Below are 22229 nucleotides of genomic sequence, written 5' to 3' on the forward strand. Positions count from 1 at the left end.
TTTGTCTTTTGATGGTTGTTTCATTGCTTATTTCTTGTTTTAGTTTCTTTAAAATCTCCTTGTATTGTATTTGATTTTAGAAAACGTGCTCAGGATATAAAGTCTTACTGATTACTATTAAAATACAGCACAGAGTGGTTTCCATGACTAATAAATATGTATTTTTCAAAATATTTATTTTCTTATAAAAGTTACGTCAAAAAAGCATTTGGTTTGAAATTTAAATTAAAAAATAATGATTGAAAAAAGAAGGGGAGAGTGACTTCTCGGGGCGGATGAGGAACGGCTGGGCTGTGAATGGTTGGAAAGATGTCAGAGGGAAGTGACGTGTCAGGGAGGGATCTCGTGGAAATGGACGAGGGTTGTGATGGCGGGGAAAATGAAGAGATATGGTATACTCAAAAAGATAAAAACAAACGCAAAAAATCAAGACAACAAACAGAATCATCTGTTTTTGAGGCTGAAGGAGAAACAGTTGTGATGACAGAGTTTAAAATAGTCTTGAAAACGGTTAAAGAGGTGTGTCATTGGGGAAGTGGAATCCAATTAAACTTACTAAAGAAATGAACTCACTTGTTGGAAAAGTGAAATATGTTAAAGTGTTGAGAGATGGATCCTTATTGATCATTTGTAATGATGTTAAACCAAAAGAAATGGTGCTGAATATAAAAAAAGTCCTAGGTGAGAATGAAAGGGGGAGAATACTAGATAACAGGAAATATGTGTGCGGCGTTATTTCAGGTATTTCTCCTGATGTGCCAGTCGATGACATTAAATCAAATATGTCAGGAGGGAAAGTAGTTGAAGTCAGACGGTTGAAAAGAAACAAAAATGGAGAAAGGAGTGATAGTTTTTCTGTCATGATAAAGTTTGAAGAGAAAACTCTACCAGACAAAGTGTTTGTGGGATATATGAGTTATGATGTTCGACCATTTATTCCTCGGCCACTGCCATGTTTTAAATGTCAAAAATGTGGACATATTGCGACAGTATGCAAAGGGAAACAGAAATGTGGGAGATGTGCTGGGGATCATGAGTATGGGAAATGTGAGGAAGGAGCTCCTTTGAAATGTTGTAATTGTGGAGGTGGACATAGTTCAGGTTTCAGGGGATGTGCAGCTAGTAAAAGAGCTGTGGAAGTACAGAAAGTTAAAATCTCTGCGGGGATTACTTATGCAGAAGCAGCTAAAAAAGTGCCTGTTCAACCAATGATGCATCCAAAGAATGTGACCAGGTGTTGAAGAAGAAAGTTCTAATTATCTAGAATGCAGTAAGATTAAAGATGATACGCTACTCATGAGGAAAGAGGATTTTGTTTTATTCATGGTGGAGGTTATAAATTGCACTGCTCATACACAAAGGAAAACGGAAAAAATTCAAATAATTGTGAAGGCAGCCCAAAAGTATCTTGATTTTAAGAATGCTAGCTGGGAATCAATTAAGGAAAAACTGAATGAGACACAATCTACTCTACTTCAATCAGGCAGTGGTGGCCCTTCTTCTTCATGTTAGTTATAGTTCAGTGGAATGCAAGACGTCTCATTAGTAATGGTCTAGAGTTTAAGAAATACATTTCTGATTTGATAATTAAGCCTCATTTGATTTTCATTCAAGAAACTTGGCTTAAGCCCCAATTAGATTTAATAATTCCTGGATGTACAACAATTAGGAATGATAGAAAGGAAAGACGAGGTGGGGGGGTGGCAACCTTTGTGCAAGATGGTATAAGATACAAAGTGGAATCAATAGGGCAGAATTATGAATTAATAGTTGTTAAGATCTGGATAGAATATGGTCAGATTTCAGTGATTAATCTGTATAATTCTAGCAAGAAGTTGACCATTCAACATCTTTATGAAATAAATGAACAGAATGAAGGAAAGACTGTATGGTGTGGATATTTCAATTCACATAATATTTTATGGGGGAGTCAAATGCAAATGGATTGGCTATTGAAGAGTTTCTTGAATTACATTCACTGGTTTGTGTTGATGATGGATGTCCGACTAGGTATGATTGTAATAGGAATTTAGAAAGTGTTTTAGATTTAACATTAGTATCAAATGGAATAGCTGGATTTACATCTTGGGAGATGCTGAGTGATTATCCTATGGGTAGTGATCATTTCCCGATTATAATATCAGTTGGTTCTGAATTAGTTAAAGAAGAGGAAGTACTGATTCCAAGATGGAGACTAAGTAGGGCTAATTGGGAATTATTTCAATACTTAGTTAAAAACCAGTGTGATAAACTAGATGAAAACTTGTTTTCTGATGTGGAGTTATGTAACTCAAAAATCGTGTCTGTTATTATTAATGCAGCTGAAACTGCAATTTCTAAAACAGGGGGAAGAGGAAGTGAAAAATCTATTCCATGGTGGAATGAGCAATGTAGTATTGCTATAAGGGGAAGAAATAAAACTTTTCAATTGGTAAGGAGATGGCATACTTTTGAGGCATTAATTCAATATAAGAAAGCACAAGCTATAGTTAGGAAGACTATTAGAGCAGCTAAGAAGGTATGTTGGAGGCAGTATTGTAATTCTATTGGAAGAGAAACCTTAATTATGTGATGTATGGAGAGTTATTAAGAAAACGAATGGTGTTAAGAATAAATTTTCATTACCTGTTCTAGAAATTAATGGGAAAATAGCTGTTAGTGATAAAGAAAATGCAGAGTTATTAGCAGAAACGTTAATTACAGTGCATAGTTCAGAAAATTTATCTGAAGATATAAAGAGTTATAAAGAGAAGATTTTAGCTGAAAATCCAGGAGTTACTAATAAGAGAATAGTTTCAGATCAAGAGCTAAAATGCCTGTTATTATGTATGACCTAAAAAAAGCTATTTTTAATGCTAAACAATCAACACCAGGAAAAGATCAAGTTTGTTATATAATGCTTAAACATTTAAATGATATATCTTTTACTGTTATTTTAAAACTTTTTAATCTGATTTGGGAGACAGGGATAATTCCTGCTGCATGGAAACAGTCAGTTATAATTCCTGTGTTGAAGCCAGGTAAAAATGCAACAGACCCTTCAAACTATAGGTCTTTAGCTCTTACATCTCAATTAGGGAAAATAATGGAAAGAATTGTGACAGATAGACTATCGTATTTTCTTGAAAGTAAAAATTTATTATGTCCTTTTCAAAGTGGTTTTTGTAAAGGGACAAATACGATTGATGCGGTATTGTGCCTGGAGTCAGTAACAAGGAAAGCTCAAACAAATAAAGAAATAGTGATAGCTGTGTTCTTTGACATAGAAAAGGCATATGATATGTTATGGAAAGAGGGATTATTGATTAAATTAGAAAAATTTGGCGTAAGTGGTGAGATTTATAACTGGGTTTTAGATTTTCTGTTTGGTAGGGAAATAGAAGTTAGAGTTGGGACTGCTTTTTCCAATAGATATATTATTGAGAATGGTACCCCACAAGGCAGTGTGTGTAGTCCAATTTTTTAAAATATAATGATAAATTATATTTTTGATGAGATAGATGGTAGTATAGGGAAATCTTTATTTGCAGATGATGGGGCTCTGTGGGTGCAGGGACATAATCTTATATATTTGCAGAAAAAGATGCAGGATGCCATTTTGAAAGTGGAAGGTTGGGCAAATAAATGGGGATTTAGAATGTCAGTTGCAAAATCCCAAGTTATTTGTTTTTATAGAAGACATAAGGAAGTTAATTAAAATCTTTATAATCAGAAGCTTGAACAAGTGAATAAAGTGAGGTTTTTAGGTGTCATATTTGATGAAAAATTAACTTGGAAACAGCACATAGAATCAGTTCAAAATAAATGTAAAAAAGTTAATAATTTGTTGAGATGTCTCGCTGGACAGGAATGGGGAGCTTCAAGAAGTGCGCTGTTGGGAGTATATCAGGCTCTCATGAGATCTTCCTTGGATTATGGGTTTATAGCATATATGGCAGCTGCTGATAACCATTTGAGGAAACTTGATAGTGAACAAACACAAGGGTTAAGAATATGTTGTGGAGCTTTTAGATAATCTCCTTTAGCTGCTTTGCAAGTTGAAATTGGTGAGCTTCCTTTAAGATTATGAAGATTGAAGCTAATGTATGTGTATTGGGTAAACCTACAGGAACACAATTATGATCATCCAACCAAGGCTGTGCTGCAGGACTGTTGGGACAATCAGAAATCTGATTGTAAAAGATTTGGATGGATTGGGGACATAAAAGCTCATAATTTTGGATTGACTCAGTTCCAGTATAGTTTTACGGTTCCACAGCCACCAATTCCACCATGGTTATTTATCACACCAGAAGTTGATCTGAAATTGGGGGAATTACTTAAAAAGGGAAAGACTCCAGAATGGGTTATAGTGAATAATTATTTTGGAAGATTTAAAGATACTATAATTATATATACAGATGGATCTAAAGATCCAAATAGTGGCAGAACAGGAGCAGCTGTGAATATCCCACAGCATAAAGTCATGATTAAAAGGAGAACAACAGATCATCTAGCAGTTTTTACAGTTGAATTATCTGCCACTATGTTAGCTTTAGAATGGTTGCGTGATAATATTAGGGAAGAAAGTAAATACATAATTGCATCAGATAGTCAAGCTGCATTATTAAGAATAAAATCTGGCAAATCTTGTAGATTAGATTTATTATTAGGTATATATCACTTATTAGTTCAGCTATATAATAAGAAATGTTTTGTTCGATTGGTCTGGATTCCTGCTCATGTAGGAATAGAGGGAAATGAAGAAGTAGATATATTAGCTAAACAGGGCCATGAAATCAGATATTATTAACTTAAGTATTCCTTTAAACAAAAGTGAGGGTAAATCTATCATTCAAAATAAAATCCTTAAGGTTTGGCAGGAACAATGGGATAATTATGACACTGGTAGAGATTTATATAAAATTCAAAAGTATGTGGGGGGTAATAATTGTATGAATAGTAGGCGGAAAGAAGAGGTTGTTATATCTCGACTTAGAATTGGTCATACTGGACTTAATAGTTCTCTCTTCAGAATGGGGACGCATGAAATAGGGACTTGTAATTATTGTAAACAGATGGAAACAGTAGAGCATGTATTATTAGAATGTAATAAGTATTCAGAGGAACGTCAGCAACTAAAATCGATACTAAATAGAGAGAAAATAGGATTTTCTATGATAAGTCGTTTAGGAAAGAAGAAGAAGCAGAAGAAAAAAGAAGGGTGAAAAAAAACACGGAAGTGCGTCTCCGTCCCTTTTCCGGTGTCGTGCAGTTCCAGCAGCGGATGTTGATGTTTTGTTTCGCAGCTCGCTGAGCGATTTGTGAATACTTGATATTTTTGTGCCGATTCTACACGTTTCGTCTTGACTCTTTAAGTTAAAAAGGTTTCTCTCTCAGTCGGCACCGTGTTTCTCCCGGTGTCACGGCCGGGGAGCAATGATGGAGGACTTTGATGAAATCTACGAAGAGGAGGAGGAAGAAGAGGACGAGGACAGGGCCGCGGAAGAACAACTCCTCAAGTACGCTCCGGACCCGGTGGTGGTGCGAGGGTCCGGCCACGTCACGGTGTAAGTTACCGGTAAAGCCCATCGCTGTCGGGAGGGAGCTCTGTCTGTACCGTAGAAATAACGTCACCGCCGCGGTCTCGGTGTAAAAGTGTTAGCAAACGGTTTTATCCGTTGCTGGTGAGCTAGCTGCTAACATAACAGGAGGCTAAACAAGGCGGAGCTGCTTATAACTTCCTCACACATTTACCCGCTTTCCACTTATTGTTTGTAGCTCATATATGCTTATATATATATATATATATATATATATATACACACACACACTGCTCAACAAAATAAAGGGAACACTTAAACAACACAATATAACTCCAAGTGAATCAAACTTCTGTGAAATCAAACTGTCCACTTAGGAAGCAACACTGATTGACAATCAATTTCACATGATGTTGTTCAAATGGAAAAGACAACAGGGGGAATCTTTGGCGATTAGCAAGACACTCAATAAAGGAGTGGTTCTGCAGGTGGGACCACAGACCACTTCTCAGTACCGATGCTTTCTGGCTGATGTTTTGGTCACTTTTGAATGTTGGTGGTGCTTTCACACTCATGGTAGCATGAGACGGACTCTACAACCCACACAAGTGGCTCAGGTAGTGCAGCTCATCCAGGATGGCACATCAATGTGAGCTGTGGCAAGAAGGTTTGCTGTGTCTGTCAGCGTAGTGTCCAGAACCTGGAGGCGCTACCAGGAGACAGGCCAGTACACCGAGACGTGGAGGAGGCCGTAGGAGGGCAACAACCCAGCAGCAGGACCTCTACCTCCGCCTTTGTGCAAGGAGGAACAGTAGGAGCACTGCCAGAGCCCTGCAAAATGACCTCCAGCAGGCCACAAATGTGCATGTGTCTCCACAAACGGTTAGAAACCGACTCCATGAGGATGGTATGAGGGCCCGACGTCCACAAATGGGGGTTGTGCTCACAGCCCAACACCGTGCAAGACGCTTGGCATTTGTCAGAGAACACCAGGATTGGCAAATTCGCCACTGGCGCCCTGAGCTCTTCACAGATGAAAGCAGGTTCACACTGAGCACATGTGACAGACATGACAGAGTCTAGAGACACCGTGGAGAGTGATCTGCTGCCTGCAACATCCTTCAGCATGACCGGTTTGGCAGTGGGTCAGTAATGGTGTGGGGTGACATTTCTTTGGAGGACTGCATGGCCCCCCATGTGCTCGCCAGAGGTAGCCTGACTGCCATTAGGTACCGAGATGAGATCCTCAGACCCCTTGTGAGACCATATGCTGGTGCGGTTGGTCCTGGGTTCCTCCTAATGCAGGACAATCCTAGACCTCATGTGGCTGGAGTGTGTCAGCAGTTCCTGCAAGATGAAGACATTGAAGCTATTTCCATGCGATCTAAAAGAGAGGTTTCTACAGCACCCATAAGTCCCTGAAGGTTCTCTGTTCCAGTTAGGTTGTAAAATTAAAGGCTGATCCCAGTTAGGGGTGGAAAGTTAAATAGTCTTTCACCAGGAACTAATGGGGAAAAATGTATATCAACCACACACTTTTGTGTAATATTGGTTACCAAAAAACAAGTTAACTTAAGGTTTTGTTTTGCCTACAATTATCAAATCCTCACTAAAAATTTGGTTTATTGGCAAAATTCTAAGTTAAGGCATTTTTAGTAGACAGATTACACAAGAGTCTCAAACTCTAGGCCTCGACGGCCAGCATCCTCCAACTTTTAGAAGCGCCCTCGTCATACCTACCTACATCAAATGGATACATTTCCTCCTTAGTATGCAGTCAAGCTCCACAGAGCTCTGCAAATGAGATATTTAATAGGGTCAGGCGTATTTTAGCAGACACTCTCTAAATGTTGCAGGAACCAAGGACTCCTTAGAACGCCCTCAAGGACTGGCAGTTTGAGATCCCTGGTTTAAATATTTAAATAAAGCTCATATTACAAGGACTTTATCTAAATTCAATACACTACATTCTACATTCAAAACTACTGCATTTTGAAATGATTCATGACCCTGAATTCATGAGTTGATCCCCTTAAATACCCAGACTCTTCACGGCAATACTTCATTGCATGATAGAAATAGGGCAAAGTCAAGAGAATTGTCCAGAAAGTTCAGAGAAGAAAGCATTGCCTTGCACAACAAGGAAAATGATACAAAAGATACCAACATTAAAGGAACAGTGGCTACACCACCCTTATGTAGCAGGAGAAGGAAGCTGCCAACAGATTCCTCAAGACACATGTGGTCAGAAAACCTTGACTGTCTGCTGCTAGACCTAATGGCAGCAAAACCAGTTTCCCCAGTAAAGCATTCATGAAATGCAGAAGAGGCCCTTCACTGAACCCCAACCACCAAAAAAGTAAGCCCCGGTTTGCTTACAACTATATACAGGTCCTTCTCAAAATATTAGCATATTGTGATAAAGTTCATTATTTTCCATAATGTCATGATAAAAATGTAACATTCATATATTTTAGATTCATTGCACACTAACTAAAATATTTCAGGTCTTTTATTGTCTTAATACGGATGATTTTGGCATACAGCTCATGAAAACCCAAAATTCCTATCTCACAAAATTAGCATATCATTAAAAGGGTCTCTAAACGAGCTATGAACCTAATCATCTGAATCAACGAGTTAACTCTAAACACCTGCAAAAGATTCCTGAGGCCTTTAAAACTCCCAGCCTGGTTCATCACTCAAAACCCCAATCATGGGTAAGACTGCCGACCTGACTGCTGTCCAGAAGGCCACTATTGACACCCTCAAGCAAGAGGGTAAGACACAGAAAGAAATTTCTGAACAAATAGGCTGTTCCCAGAGTGCTGTATCAAGGCACCTCAGTGGGAAGTCTGTGGGAAGGAAAAAGTGTGGCAGAAAACGCTGCACAACGAGAAGAGGTGACCGGACCCTGAGGAAGATTGTGGAGAAGGGCCGATTCCAGACCTTGGGGGACCTGCGGAAGCAGTGGACTGAGTCTGGAGTAGAAACATCCAGAGCCACCGTGCACAGGCGTGTGCAGGAAATGGGCTACAGGTGCCGCATTCCCCAGGTCAAGCCACTTTTGAACCAGAAACAGCGGCAGAAGCGCCTGACCTGGGCTACAGAGAAGCAGCACTGGACTGTTGCTCAGTGGTCCAAAGTACTTTTTTCGGATGAAAGCAAATTCTGCATGTCATTCAGAAATCAAGGTGCCACAGTCTGGAGGAAGACTGGGGAGGAGGAAATGCCAAAATGCCAGAAGTCCAGTGTCAAGTACCCACAGTCAGTGATGGTCTGGGTGCCGTGTCAGCTGCTGGTGTTGGTCCACTGTGTTTTATCAAGGGCAGGGTCAATGCAGCTAGCTATCAGGAGATTTTGGAGCACTTCATGCTTCCATCTGCTGAAAAGCTTTATGGAGATGAAGATTTCATTTTTCAGCACGACCTGGCACCTGCTCACAGTGCCAAAACCACTGGTAAATGGTTTACTGACCATGGTATCACTGTGCTCAATTGGCCTGCCAACTCTCCTGACCTGAACCCCATAGAGAATCTGTGGGATATTGTGAAGAGAACGTTGAGAGACTCAAGACCCAACACTCTGGATGAGCTAAACGCCGCTATCGAAGCATCCTGGGCCTCCATAAGACCTCAGCAGTGCCACAGGTTGATTGCCTCCATGCCACGCCGCATTGAAGCAGTCATTTCTGCCAAAGGATTCCCGACCAAGTATTGAGTGCATAACTGTACATGATTATTTGAAGGTTGACGTTTTTTGTATTAAAAACACTTTTCTTTTATTGGTCGGATGAAATATGCTAATTTTGTGAGATAGGAATTTTGGGTTTTCATGAGCTGTATGCCAAAATCATCCGTATTAAGACAATAAAAGACCTGAAATATTTCAGTTAGTGTGCAATGAATCTAAAATATATGAATGTTAAAGTTTCATCATGACATTATGGAAAATAATAAACTTTATCATAATATGCTAATATTTTGAGAAGGACCTGTAGGTAGACTAAAGGGGTTTGGAGATTCTGTTCTTTGAAATGATTAATTAAACCTGGAACCGTTTGGGCTCTAAAAAGGTGTGTGATTAAGGGATTGAATAAGTTGGAGACTGCAGTAGTCACTTAAAGTGTTATTTTGTGTTTAATGTGGTAAAACCTCTCATAATATTAATTGTGCAGAGCTATTCTTTATTTCCACTGCTAAGTAAACCAAAAATAAAATTCTCACTGAGAGCAAATTGTACTGGAGTCAAACTCCTTGTTTGTCTATACAAACTTGGCAATAAAGCTGAGTGTGATTTTTATTTCAATTGATCTTGTTTGATTTGTTTATTATAACGTGACATTGATTTTCAGGCGGCAGCTCGGGCACATTATTGCCTCAGAGAGGTCAGTTGTAGAAACTGAGAGCTGTCCTTATCTTCAGATTGCAAACCCTCCAGAGTGGTTGAGAGGTTGATCAAATTTGTCTGCTACTTTTTAAATGTACATTAATTTGTAAATTTGTTGATTTCCAGCCTTGATTGCCACCTAAACCTGCAGAACCTAAAGCGTTACACAGTTTAGAAGCTCCTGGGTCCCACTGTTTACCTCAGTACATAGGTTTGTTTTTTTATGGCCACTGGTTCAGATTTATTGAGAAGATGATTCTAAACCAGCTTTGCTATGGAAGATAAGCTGTCAAGATTAACTTTTGAGCTTTGCATACTGATTTTAAAACTAAATACTCTCCATCTGACTAGATTAGACTATTCTTGTCAGATGGAGTCTATTTAGTAGACTACTATGATCTGAGCTACGGACCAGAGAACTGTACCCTGGCAATGTGCTGGTCACGGCACAGTTTATCCAGACCCTGGAGTGGTTGACTTGCAGTGGGAATGCATGCCGGGCCAGCTTACTAGAAGCAGGAAGAGAGGATGTAACGTAAGAGCACATTGAGCAGAAGAAGTAGAAGTAGAGGAAGTAGACTCTCTTCTTCCTGCTTTTTTTCTTCTTGATCAACTCAATACTGCCTCAGAAACAATTTGCTTCAACTGCATGACTTTGTTTGGTCTAAAAAATCTCTGTGTGAAAGCAAACCCGACCAACTACAGGTCTGAAATTTCTTCATTTCTCCCAATCCCTGCATTGGACCAGCAGTGTAAATGCTGTTGTTACATAAAAACACCAATTCAGTAGGATAAAGAATAACTTAAATATGAAAATGAAGCAAATTCTAATGTGCATCAGAAGTAGGAATGGATACCTTTCACTTATGAACCGACTTGATACCGATGCTTGGTACCTGGGAACCGATACCGATACTAAACGGTACCAATTTTCAGTGCTTTTGTGTGTATGTGGTAATAAATATTAATTAATTTAATAATAAAATCTAAAATTTTCAATATAACATGTTTATTTCTCAATCTATAAACTTTAATGAATATATGAAACAACATCCAGCTGTTTGTATCATAACATCTCAGTTGCTTCAAACATTTCTTCTCCCATGTTGCTGGCTGCAGACAACGAGACGCTAACAGATGCAGGCGTCCTAACGGTGCCGAATGCAGGAGTTGTAGCCGTAGATCTGAGGCTGACGAAAATTGTGTTTCTTCAGCCTTGAGAAATCTGGTGCTTAACCAGGTGCTTCCTCAGATTAGAAGTATTCCCGCCGCTGGCCTTGCACTTCACGTCACAAATATTGCAGCGAGTGTAATCTGCACCGCATTTTGAAAAGTAGAGCTGTACTTTCGAGTTTGATTTTACGTGAATAGGTACTCTAGTTTCGACGGAATTTGGTCTGTACCCATAAAAGTACCAAATTCGGTACCCATCCCTAGTCAGAAGAGGGGAAAAACCTGTATTGTAGTAACAAATGTAACAGCAAAATCCAAAAATAGCTTAAGGATGGTGCATGTTATAAAATAAAAACTAATTAAACTGAATTGTTTAAAAAAAAAAAAAGAAAACCTCAAATTTCCAAAAATGTTTGATTTCCATAAATATGGTAACTTGGGGAGCTGAATGCACAGCAACTAAATTAAACTTGTACAAAGACTGAGGATGGACTGTGCTAAAAACCTGCGTAAAGGACGGACCGAGGTCACATTTAGATCCAGTCACACAGACCACAGTCAGAGGTATGTTTAGCGGTGTGAATGTAAATCTGTCCTGGGACAGAAAGATGGATAGACTTTAGAGATGCGCCGATCAGAATTTTGTGGAGGATATCTGATCTCCTTAGATTTTGTAAAGCTTTTATAAGCTGATACATGTTCTAGCTTATTCCTATTTTTCTTTCAGAACTATAAACATAAAACTACAGCATTTAAAATGTTTTTTTCTAGCTTTCCTGCCCTTAGCAGCCATTAATGATTGTCAGTTGCAGAGGTGGTCTCATGCTCTGTAATGATGAGAAGGAGAGAAGCTGCTGTTGAGCAATATTTTACTATCACAAAAAAAGACAAAACAATTGGCTGTAGCATCTTCTATTAGCGACTAGTGTAGCCAGCGTTACTTAAACTGCAATGTGGGTGTATTCCTAAAGGCTTTTACCTTAACTACGAGATTTGCAAAAGGCTGCCAACATTTCGGTTATGTTTCACAAGAGGTTGAAAGCTCAAAAGGATGAAAAAGCACATCCTACCTTTAATTTATTCAGCTTTCCTGTTATCTATTGAAAGTCTCTATCTTTATATTATTTAGATGTTTTGTCGTGTTGTATACAATAGTTTCCTTTTACATAGATTCTTGCATCTCTGTGCTCCCTCCGACTTAATTTTTAAACACATCACTAATAATAAATTTAGCTAAGTATGCCTGCACCAATATGAAAACCTGTCTGATAACTGTTATTTACTGTTATTACATCAATATTACATATATTTCCATATTCTTTCAACACTATGAAAAAACAACCACTCTGCTGACATCCCTTCTCTGCCTCAGTTTAACACCCCACAATCCTGCGCTGCATCACTATCACTGTTACAGGCCCAAACAAATACCACAAGGCCAACCTACTCCCCTCCCGGAACACACACAAACGGCAACAAGATGGGAATAAACATCAGTAATTAATATTGGCCCAGTTATACTTATTGTATAGATACCAGTATGTTCAAAATGACTAACCTCAGCCGATGCTGATGTTAGTCCAGATATGTCGTGCATCCCTACTAACTTTCAGTCTTATACTCTCAGTAACAGCACCCACACTAAAGAGTGTGGTTGTCAGACTGACCTGGTAGCGCTCAGTATAGTATATTTATTGGCCCAATTTCTCAAGGCATCTTAACTTAATAAAGCTATAGAACAGCAACCTTATTTAATCTTTATAGTATTCTGAAGATTTCTGTTTCTTACAGACGAATCAAATAACTCTGATTCATTTGGAGAGTAAAGTAAAAGTAGGGGTTTTATGAGTTTAGGAAACTGATAATTGATAATTGTATCAGGAAACTGATAATTGTTTTACATCCACTACAACACATTGATTGAGGGTGTTTTCCTTCACTTAGGAACATTTTATGAGTTTTCTTTCAACACTCAAAGTAAGTTCCTTAGCTGAAGAGGATTTACATGTCACACACTTGAAGAGTAAAGATGAACAGTTGCTTTTTACAGCCAGTGTCTAAGTGAACATCTTGATTTTCAGACGTTTGCACTTTTTACCTACCCTCTGTGTCTTTCGAGGATGTACATCATCTTTTTATAATAGAAGCATGGTTAGCATGGCTAGCATTACGTAAACATTCTGTAGAAAACGAGGGTCCTTTATTCCCAGCATGTCTAAGTTCAGCAACTTTCTTGACAAACGAGAAATAAAACGCAGCAACTTTGCTGTAACATGTTCAGGCTTCCTGTTCCCTCCTGAAAGCATCTCTCTTGCTCTTTGCAGTCAGGATTAATCACTGTCGACACATGCTGTAGAAAATACAGATTCCTTTTTAAAATAGGTTCTTAAATCTCTGTTTCTTCCGACCTTATGAATAAACTTCTCACCGATACTAGAATGGTACGTTTCTGTACAGTTCACTGTTGAATTTCACATTTCAATAAACTTTTAACAAAGAACGTTTGTGGATGAGATTACAGACCGATGGTGGAAGGACCCTTGGGGTGGGTCCAATTTGTCCGTATTTGACCTGCCGATCATGAGTGAGCACTGATAGAGGGGAATATTGGCCTATTTTGAGCACTGGCTGATTGATTAGTACCTCACTAGAATATACATTGCAGATGTCTTTCCTGATTCATATAAATGAATAAAGGTTATTTGATGAAGACATTTTAGAAGATATCTTTGATTAAGTTTAGTAAAATAATTTTTTCTTACTCCACAGGTTTGGACTTAGCAACAAATTTGAGTCAGAATTTCCTTCAGCACTTACAGGGAAGGTGAGTTTGACATACACTGCTTGTCAACAAAATAGGCTGTTTAACTCAGGCCCATTCATGTTTTCGGCTGGACTGGTGGAACCTGTAAGATTCGCACAACAATGCGTCACAGGCCTATGTTAAATGAGGGTGTTTCTTTACCAGATATTTGCCACATTACTTGACTGTTAACCACCGAAAGCTCCACAGATATGCTATTTTTGCTCTATCCTTTATAAAAATTTTCTCAGTAGACTTGTAACTGTGCTCTGCTTTGACTTAACTTTGACCTAATTAAAACACCAGAGATTAATGTTTTTTATACAAATTTACAACATAAATTTTAACCGCAGGTGGTAGTCTCTAGGATGTACTATGTTTTTTTTTTTTTTTTTACTAAAACAATACATTTCAGCCACCAGCCAGCACATAATATCTGTTCTTTCATAAGAAATACAAACTAACACTACACAATGTAATAATAAGATCTAATGGTGTGTCAGATTAGACTGTATTTACTGTTGTATGATGGTCGGCTTCCTATAGGTGGCGCCAGAGGAATTCAAAGCCAGTATCAATCGAGTGAACAGCTGCCTGAGGAAGACCCTCCCGGTGAACGTGCGATGGCTCCTGTGTGGCTGCCTCTGCTGCTGCTGCACTCTGGGCTTCAGCTTGTGGCCAGTTATCTGCCTCAGTAAAAGGGTAAAGGACAGTCCATGCTATCTTTCACTTCATGTATCTCACAGTAACCAAGTTGGATTTGCATCATCATCACTGTAAATGCAAGTCAAAGGCCATTTATCTGGGACAGTCCAACATCACCTTACATGACATGTTGTCTTTCCCTCCCAGACAAGAAGATCAATAGAGAAACTTTTAGAGTGGGAAAACAACAGACTTTACCACAAGGTGGGTGAACAAACCGATTTATGCTGGATTTAAAGATTTACAAAATCTCATCATTCTTTCACTCCTTTTGCAGTTGTGTGTGCATTGGAAACTTAGCAAAAGGAAGTGTGAAACCAACAACATGATGGAATATGTGAGTATAAGTTGTAGCTTTTAGTTTTTTTACTGCCTTGGGGCTTTGTGTTAAAGCAGTGCTTGAGAACACATTCACAGGAGCTATAAAAACCAAGCAGTACAAAAAGTTTTTGAAGCTGTACCTGACACAAGAAAAATGCAATAATTAGGAGACATATATAGGCAGCAAATTTCTACTCCATTGTAACGATTTCAGGAATTTATACCTTTGCATATTTCCTGTCAAGGATGTAAGCAAGCTTCCTTTTAAAAACTGATTCAGGTATATTTTATCAAATTTTGTTTTATGCTCAGACACTGCTGATAGATATTACTAAGGATAAAAAGAATCCAGTCCCAAATACAGTCTCTGCATCCCACTCAAGGCATTGTTTAATGATCGGTTTCTGAGTCCGTAGTTAAACTCATCTCCTGATACCTGTCTCGGTGTTCTCTTGTTTGTGTTTTTTTTAATTTATTAAATCTTTTTGACAGCCATACCGACCCCCACCAGTGAACCGTGCGACTGCCTTTTGCGTGGGCAGTTTTTGCAAAGTTGTTTTCGTGCGCACATCTTGCTAAACTGTATTATAGGCCATGTACAGTATTGTGTCAGTCTACCAATTCTGGGTTTTCTCTAACAATAAGTCTCTTTTTGTCTTTTGCAATGATGTTCACAGTGAAAGAGACAGAATTGTCAGCGGTAGCTCCTAATTTAGACACATGTAGGTGTAAAGACAGCTACACAGAAAGCAGCTGAAACAGTAGTTGTTAAATTATATGAGGTTCAAAGCATAGTACTAAGTCTGTAAAGAAATGCTGCACATTTTGTCCCCACATAATTAACTAGAAATACACTGAAATATATTACAAGCCAAATTATTAACAAGTCATATCTAAGCAGAGTAAGCACTTTGACATCAGTAGCAAGATGTTTGTCTACCAAGCACTGTAGCTGTTTGTCTACCAAGCACTGTAGCTGTACGGATACTGACTACATAATGACTGAGTCAAGTGGGATACAATCACAATGCTAATGTAGACCTCCTAGCTCTGATGAAACGTAGAGTGGTGTTTTACTGGACTTAGAAGTTACTGATGCCACATGATGGGCATGTAAGGTATCAGGAGTGGCAATTATTAACAAAATGCAACTGTATAACTACAGTTTCTTGATCATCTTTGAGTCATAACTTGCAGTCTAATTGTTTTCTGATCTACAGGTAATTCTAATAGAGTTCCTTCCCAAGATTCCCATCTTCAAACCAGACTAACAAGAGGAGAGAAGAGCTGCAACTTCCACTGCTGCCCAGTTCTGTGCTGAAGCTACAATGGCTGCGAAACTCCTCCCTCTGAAATACTCCACTAGTGTTTATGTTGTTCGCCCCTCTTTTCTCAAATATACCTATTCTACATCCTTGTTTACAAATCCATCAGTCCCCTGCTTTTATTTGAGGGAATTGCCATTGAAGTTTGACCTTTTGGTCAAACTGATGCTCTGTTGAGCAGCTGCTGACCCGCATCAGCCTGCAGAGTGTATGCGGAGCAGCAGCCATGGGCTGGGATGTGGATTTTGAAACCCGAAAAGAAGACCGGACCCTCAATTTGAGTTTAGTGCGGACAGAAAAACTGGATATTTGTAACTTTGATCCCTGAACAAAGCACATGGCTCAGTCAGAACAAAATCTTACTTTTTATATTTCGCACTGTCAAGTTCACAGGCAAAATATACTGCCGTGTTTTCAGAGCTGTTGGATTGGTGCTCTGGATCTTTGCTGGAGGCAGTGGAGACAAGTCCACAGCAACATGTCAAGGTTCACTTCTCAACCATGGGATGTCTTTTTATCCTGTGCACAACCAGTGACAATCACACAGTCTGACTGCACTGTTTATTGTATAAACAGGGTTTTGTGCATCACAGTTTACCCAAAGCATTTAGGTTTCAATGTTGTTTGTGTCCAAGTGATGGACTGGTCGCCTAGCAACTTGGAAATGAAGAACAAAAACTTTCCTTTACAGTGTTCCTTTGTTTTATGGATCAGGTTTTGTTTATTGTCTTGGTGAAAGAGACAGACGATTCTTGCAAAATGTGGGTGTGGGTCAGACAGAGAAACAAGCAATCAAACAGGAAACAGACCTCAAAACAAGATTTTGTTTTTTAAATGTTTTACCCACAATGCTCTTTTGTGGGCTTGTGTACCTATAGTGTTCATGGAAATCCTTGATTGTTCCTTTTGTTAAATTTGTAGTCAAGTGTCAACAGTGAAGCACTCTGTCTACCGAGTCCTACACTCCTTCTCATGGCCTGTGTCACCCAACTGCAGAGCTTGACTTGTTGAAGTGTTGGAGTCCAAGACAAGGGTGAAAGCTCTGCTGTTAGCGATGTCTCTATAAGTTCAGGTGTTTTGGTTGACAGAGAAGCTTAAATTTGACTTCCAAGGTGTTTAAAGTTGAGCAGACTGCTCCCAAACTGGAAGCATGAATTAAAAGTTGCACTAATAAATGTTTTTTTTACCAACGAAAGACTTCCTAAGGTGGAAACCCTACAGTCATCCCACTTAGCATCATTGTGTTTTGTTTTACTGACAGGTTCATTTTCACTAGTATTATTAGGAGTGTTGAGCTGGTTATGAGTAACTAAAAGGTGATCAACAAGGTAAGTGATTTCCTAGTAAATATAGGCTTTTTTTTTAAGGGTGTCATTCTATCAATCTAAAGTTTGAACACATCAAAGACGTGCGACTAGGTGTGGGCCAGAATGAGATTCTCACAGCTTCATAAACCTTAGTAAAAATACAGCAGTTTCACTGTATCTGGGATACAGGATAGCCGGAAGATTGCTTTTACTTAAAACAGCTGCAACTGATAAAATAACGTTGAATTCTACAGTTAATAGATTTTTTAAATGTGCTTATATGCAGAAAATACCTTTTTGAGGTTGTACTCTGTACACAGTGACACGGGTAGTATAACAAGCCGATAGCTGGTTAATTGGGCTATTTGCTGAGGTAGCCGTCCTGCAGTTGGCTGCATACCAGACATGCCACTCAGCTTTCAGAACGGGAAATGTTTCCAAACAGCAGACCTTTTATTTTGTAAACAAGGGAAACATGTTGTGGTCTACTTTCAGTTAGCTGACCAGCAGTGTGCAGCAACCAATGGGAAAGGGGCAGCGCTCTTACTCTATGGTTATGGCGTGAAGAGAAGTCAGCTCACTCCGACACTTTCTCGGTCTTCTCATTAGATGGACTCTAAATTCTTGCATCGTTATGACTATATTGTGGCAGTTTGAAAGCCCAAGCTTTTAAAAACCTTGGTTTGCCTTGATACCTCAAACCCACCCATACCTAACTGAGTAGAGAGTACAAAACCTATAGTACCCACTTTAGAAGATAACAGGTAAATTTATGGCACCTAAAGTAAAATGATTAATATGACACTTAGGAACGGTTTTCATTCATCATTAACTTCGTGGACTTTGTGTCCAACTGGTTCCATCTTACACATCATAACTCAAAGCACCCATCAGTTTCATGACGTATGTCGAACAATTGTTAAAGAGACAAGTTGGGATCAACAAAGACTGCTTCTAAGAGGCTGCTCTAGGTTTTAAGTTTTTCCAACCTGTCTGCACACCAGTGTCTAAACATCCATGTGTTGATTGAGAATATATATACGTATATCTGTGAAATTTGAACAAAGCCATCCTGTTTTAGCCCTGGTGATTGTATGGGTGGCACTCAGGGGACATGGTTAACAAAATGTAGCATTAACAATAAGCCTGGTCATTTATTTTCCACAGTTGCGACAAGTTCTCATGTATAGGAGTACAAGATCACACATTACTTGACTAACTAAATACATAACTAAAATAATTCATTTGGAGTTTGTTTTGAGATAGAGAAGGAAAAAAATGGCAATGCTGATTAAACTTTCTGATGCCTCTGATCTTTTTGTTCAGAAGCACATACTTCACTGACCCGCAGATAAAAAAATATTACTTTATATTTTGAAAGACAAATATCAGCTAATTATTGCTGTATAGCATTTTGGTTCATCTGTCACTTTTCTACTTTTTTGATTGTCCTCTGCTTTTTGTGAATCAAGGCACAAGGTGTTTGTTTTTGTTTTGATATGTGCACAGTGAATGGCAGATGCATATTGAGTTCTTAGTGCTGATTGCGTGATCAAATTCCACAGAAATGCTTCATTTTATATGATCCAGAGTGTAATCTGTTTGTGTGAGTGAGAAAAAGATATATCCACATGTAGATATATGTACAGTAAAACTACCAATAAAATAGACAATGTATATTGTCTTTGTTACTCCTTGTTGTTTATCTTTAGGATGTTCTCTGTTTTAAGTTTGTGAAGATAGCCAAAAAGAGGATTTATTTTTTTCTGCAAATACATCCGGACATTACGCCAAGTCATTTCCCGTTTCATCCGTTGTGTTCAGTTATGCCTAAAGCTATGACGAGTTTAGTGTAATGACTTTCAGCAAACCCAATATTGCATTAATCCATTTTAAGAGCACTGACAGAAGAAATTCAGTCAACCGTCCAAATTAACAGCCAATCACATCCAGCCTTCACGGTTTTTGCGGCCATCCGGCCTACATAAACCAATCCTTCGAAGGATGCAGTCCCTGAATTTGGACACAGCACTCAGAAACTTCACCAACGGATGGCGTTTTAAGTTTTGTGCAAAAAAAAAAAAAAAAAAAGATTGGAAATGTTTTAAATGTTCAGTATGTTTTCAAAAACATTTCCAAGTCTCTTCAGGAGAGGTTCATGTACAGTTGCCTTCAGGTTTCTGGAATTAATGTTTGAAACACAATCACTATAATGCAGTGCTTGTTAGTTTCTAAGATGTTTGCAACGCGTGAGCTAAAGTTTATCATAACCTGAACATAATTACTCAGCATTTTGTGGTCAGAAGTCGGACTTGTTTCTAGGGCATGTTGGACTCCAACAGGGTTCCCGTTTGTCACCAGTCCTGTTCATAACATTAATGGACAGGATTTCTAGGCGCAGCCAAGGGTCGCACAGTCTGGTTTGGGGACCAGTGGATTTCGTCTCTCCTTTTTGAAGATGACGTGGGCCTGCTGGCTCCCTTTAGCCAAGACCTAAAGCATGCACTAGGGCAGTTCGCAGCTCAGTGCGATGCAGCAGGGATGGGGATCAGCTCTTTCAAGTCTGAGGCCATGGTTTTTGTCCAGAAAAGTGTGGCTTGCCCAGTCCAGGCTGGAGGGGAGTTCCTGCCTCAAGGGAAGGGGGGTTCAAGTATCTCGGTGTCTCTGTTCAAGAGTGATCGGAAATTGAAGCAGGAGATCAACAGATGGATCGGTGCAGCCAATGCAGTAATTGCGGATGCATTGCCGGTCCATTGTGGTAAACAGAGAGCTGGGTCAAAAGGCTCTAGATTTACCCGTCTAACAAACGAGCCTCCCTGTTATGTTATGTACATATTTGTTTTTAAGTTGTCTACCCATCATTAGGCACATCAAAAACCTCTAATATGTTTGTCACAACCACTAATTACAGTAATTCTGTTTTCCTATTTTATTTAAGTTCCCATACATGGGGGCTTTATTGTGCAAGCCAAAAAATTTGTTGACAAGCAAATCAAAAGACACATCCAATAGGGCAGCAAGAAAGTGTCCCATCTTGGCTTGTAACACATCGGTAACTGCACTGATTCCATCGAAGGACTCAATGTTGTCGGGGCAGATTTCTGTGTACAAAATGAACAATAAATCAATGAAAACAAAAAACAACAACTAAAAAGATATACATTTTTTTAAATATTTTTACCGGATTTTGTATCCAGTAACAAAGGCCGTGGCAGGCGAAGACATTCTGCTTGTTTCTTCAACATGGCGCATCCAGTGAGGTCCTGGTTTGGCCTGAAAATACAGGTCCTTCTCAAAATATTAACATATTGTGATAAAGTTAATTATTTTCCATAATGTAATGATGAAGATTTAACATTCATATATTTTAGATTCATTGCACACTAACTGAAATATTTCAGGTCTTTTATTGTCTTAATACGGATGATTTTGGCATACAGCTCATGAAAACCCAAAATTCCTATCTCACAAAATTAGCATATCATTAAAAGGGTCTCTAAACGAGCTATGAACCTAATCATCTGAATCAACGAGTTAACTCTAAACACCTGCAAAAGATTCCTGAGGCCTTTAAAACTCCCAGCCTGGTTCATCACTCAAAACCCCAATCATGGGTAAGACTGCCAACCTGACTGCTGTCCAGAAGGCCACTATTGACACCCTCAAGCAAGAGGGTAAGACACAGAAAGAAATTTCTGAACGAATAGGCTGTTCCCAGAGTGCTGTATCAAGGCACCTCAGTGGGAAGTCTGTGGGAAGGAAAAAGTGTGACAGAAAACGCTGCACAACGAGAAGAGGTGACCGGACCCTGAGGAAGATTGTGGAGAAGGGCCGATTCCAGACCTTGGGGGACCTGCGGAAGCAGTGGACTGAGTCTGGAGTAGAAACATCCAGAGCCACCGTGCACAGGCGTGTGCAGGAAATGGGCTACAGGTGCCGCATTCCCCAGGTCAAGCCACTTTTGAACCAGAAACAGCGGCAGAAGCGCCTGACCTGGGCTACAGAGAAGCAGCACTGGACTGTTGCTCAGTGGTACAAAGTACTTTTTTCGGATGAAAGCAAATTCTGCATGTCATTCGGAAATCAAGGTGCCAGAGTCTGGAGGAAGACTGGGGAGAAGGAAATGCCAAAATGCCAGAAGTCCAGTGTCAAGTACCCACAGTCAGTGATGGTCTGGGGTGCCGTGTCAGCTGCTGGTGTTGGTCCACTGTGTTTTATCATGAGCAGGGTCAATGCAGCTAGCTATCAGGAGATTTTGGAGCACTTCATGCTTCCATCTGCTGAAAAGCTTTATGGAGATGAAGATTTCATTTTTCAGCACGACCTGGCACCTGCTCACAGTGCCAAAACCACTGGTAAATGGTTTACTGACCATGGTATCACTGTGCTCAATTGGCCTGCCAACTCTCCTGACCTGAACCCCATAGAGAATCTGTGGGATATTGTGAAGAGAACGTTGAGAGACTCAAGACCCAACACTCTGGATGAGCTAAAGGCCGCTATCGAAGCATCCTGGGCCTCCATAAGACCTCAGCAAGTGCCACAGGCTGATTGCCTCCATGCCACGCCGCATTGAAGCAGTCATTTCTGCCAAAGGATTCCTGACCAAGTATTGAGTGCATAACTGTACATGATTATTTGAAGGTTGACGTTTTTTGTATTAAAAACACTTTTCTTTTATTGG

At 39.4% G+C, this 22229-nt stretch overlaps 1 protein-coding gene across 2 annotated transcripts; it reads left to right on the forward strand.

Moving 5' to 3' along the window:
• Window positions 1-284: 284 nt before the first annotated feature.
• On the forward strand, window positions 285-19222 carry LOC124869006 (cysteine-rich hydrophobic domain-containing protein 2). Of its 2 annotated transcripts, none has more exons than XM_047366708.1 (6): window positions 285-392; window positions 13854-13908; window positions 14434-14589; window positions 14740-14796; window positions 14870-14929; window positions 16134-19222. In XM_047366708.1, exons 1-6 carry the CDS (start codon window positions 298-300, stop codon window positions 16182-16184), a joined length of 474 nt encoding a protein of 157 aa, XP_047222664.1. In that variant the 5' UTR covers window positions 285-297; the 3' UTR covers window positions 16185-19222. The 2 variants fall into 2 exon arrangements, with proteins under 2 accessions (XP_047222664.1, XP_047222663.1); XM_047366707.1 differs by lacking the exon at window positions 285-392 and adding an exon at window positions 5228-5549.
• Window positions 19223-22229: the final 3007 nt, after the last annotated feature.

The sequence above is a fragment of the Girardinichthys multiradiatus genome, chromosome 5 (assembly GCF_021462225.1).
Source record: "Girardinichthys multiradiatus isolate DD_20200921_A chromosome 5, DD_fGirMul_XY1, whole genome shotgun sequence".
NCBI classification, from domain to species: domain Eukaryota; kingdom Metazoa; phylum Chordata; class Actinopteri; order Cyprinodontiformes; family Goodeidae; genus Girardinichthys; species Girardinichthys multiradiatus.

Coding starts and splice junctions, on each gene's coding strand:
- LOC124869006 (XM_047366707.1), top strand. CDS start 5,419: ATGATGGAGGACTTTGATGAAATCTACGAAGAGGAGGAGGAAGAAGAG. Junction 5,550..13,853: donor GGGTCCGGCCACGTCACGGT/GTAAGTTACCGG, acceptor CTTACTCCACAG/GTTTGGACTTAGCAACAAAT. Junction 14,930..16,133: donor CCAACAACATGATGGAATAT/GTGAGTATAAGT, acceptor TCTGATCTACAG/GTAATTCTAATAGAGTTCCT.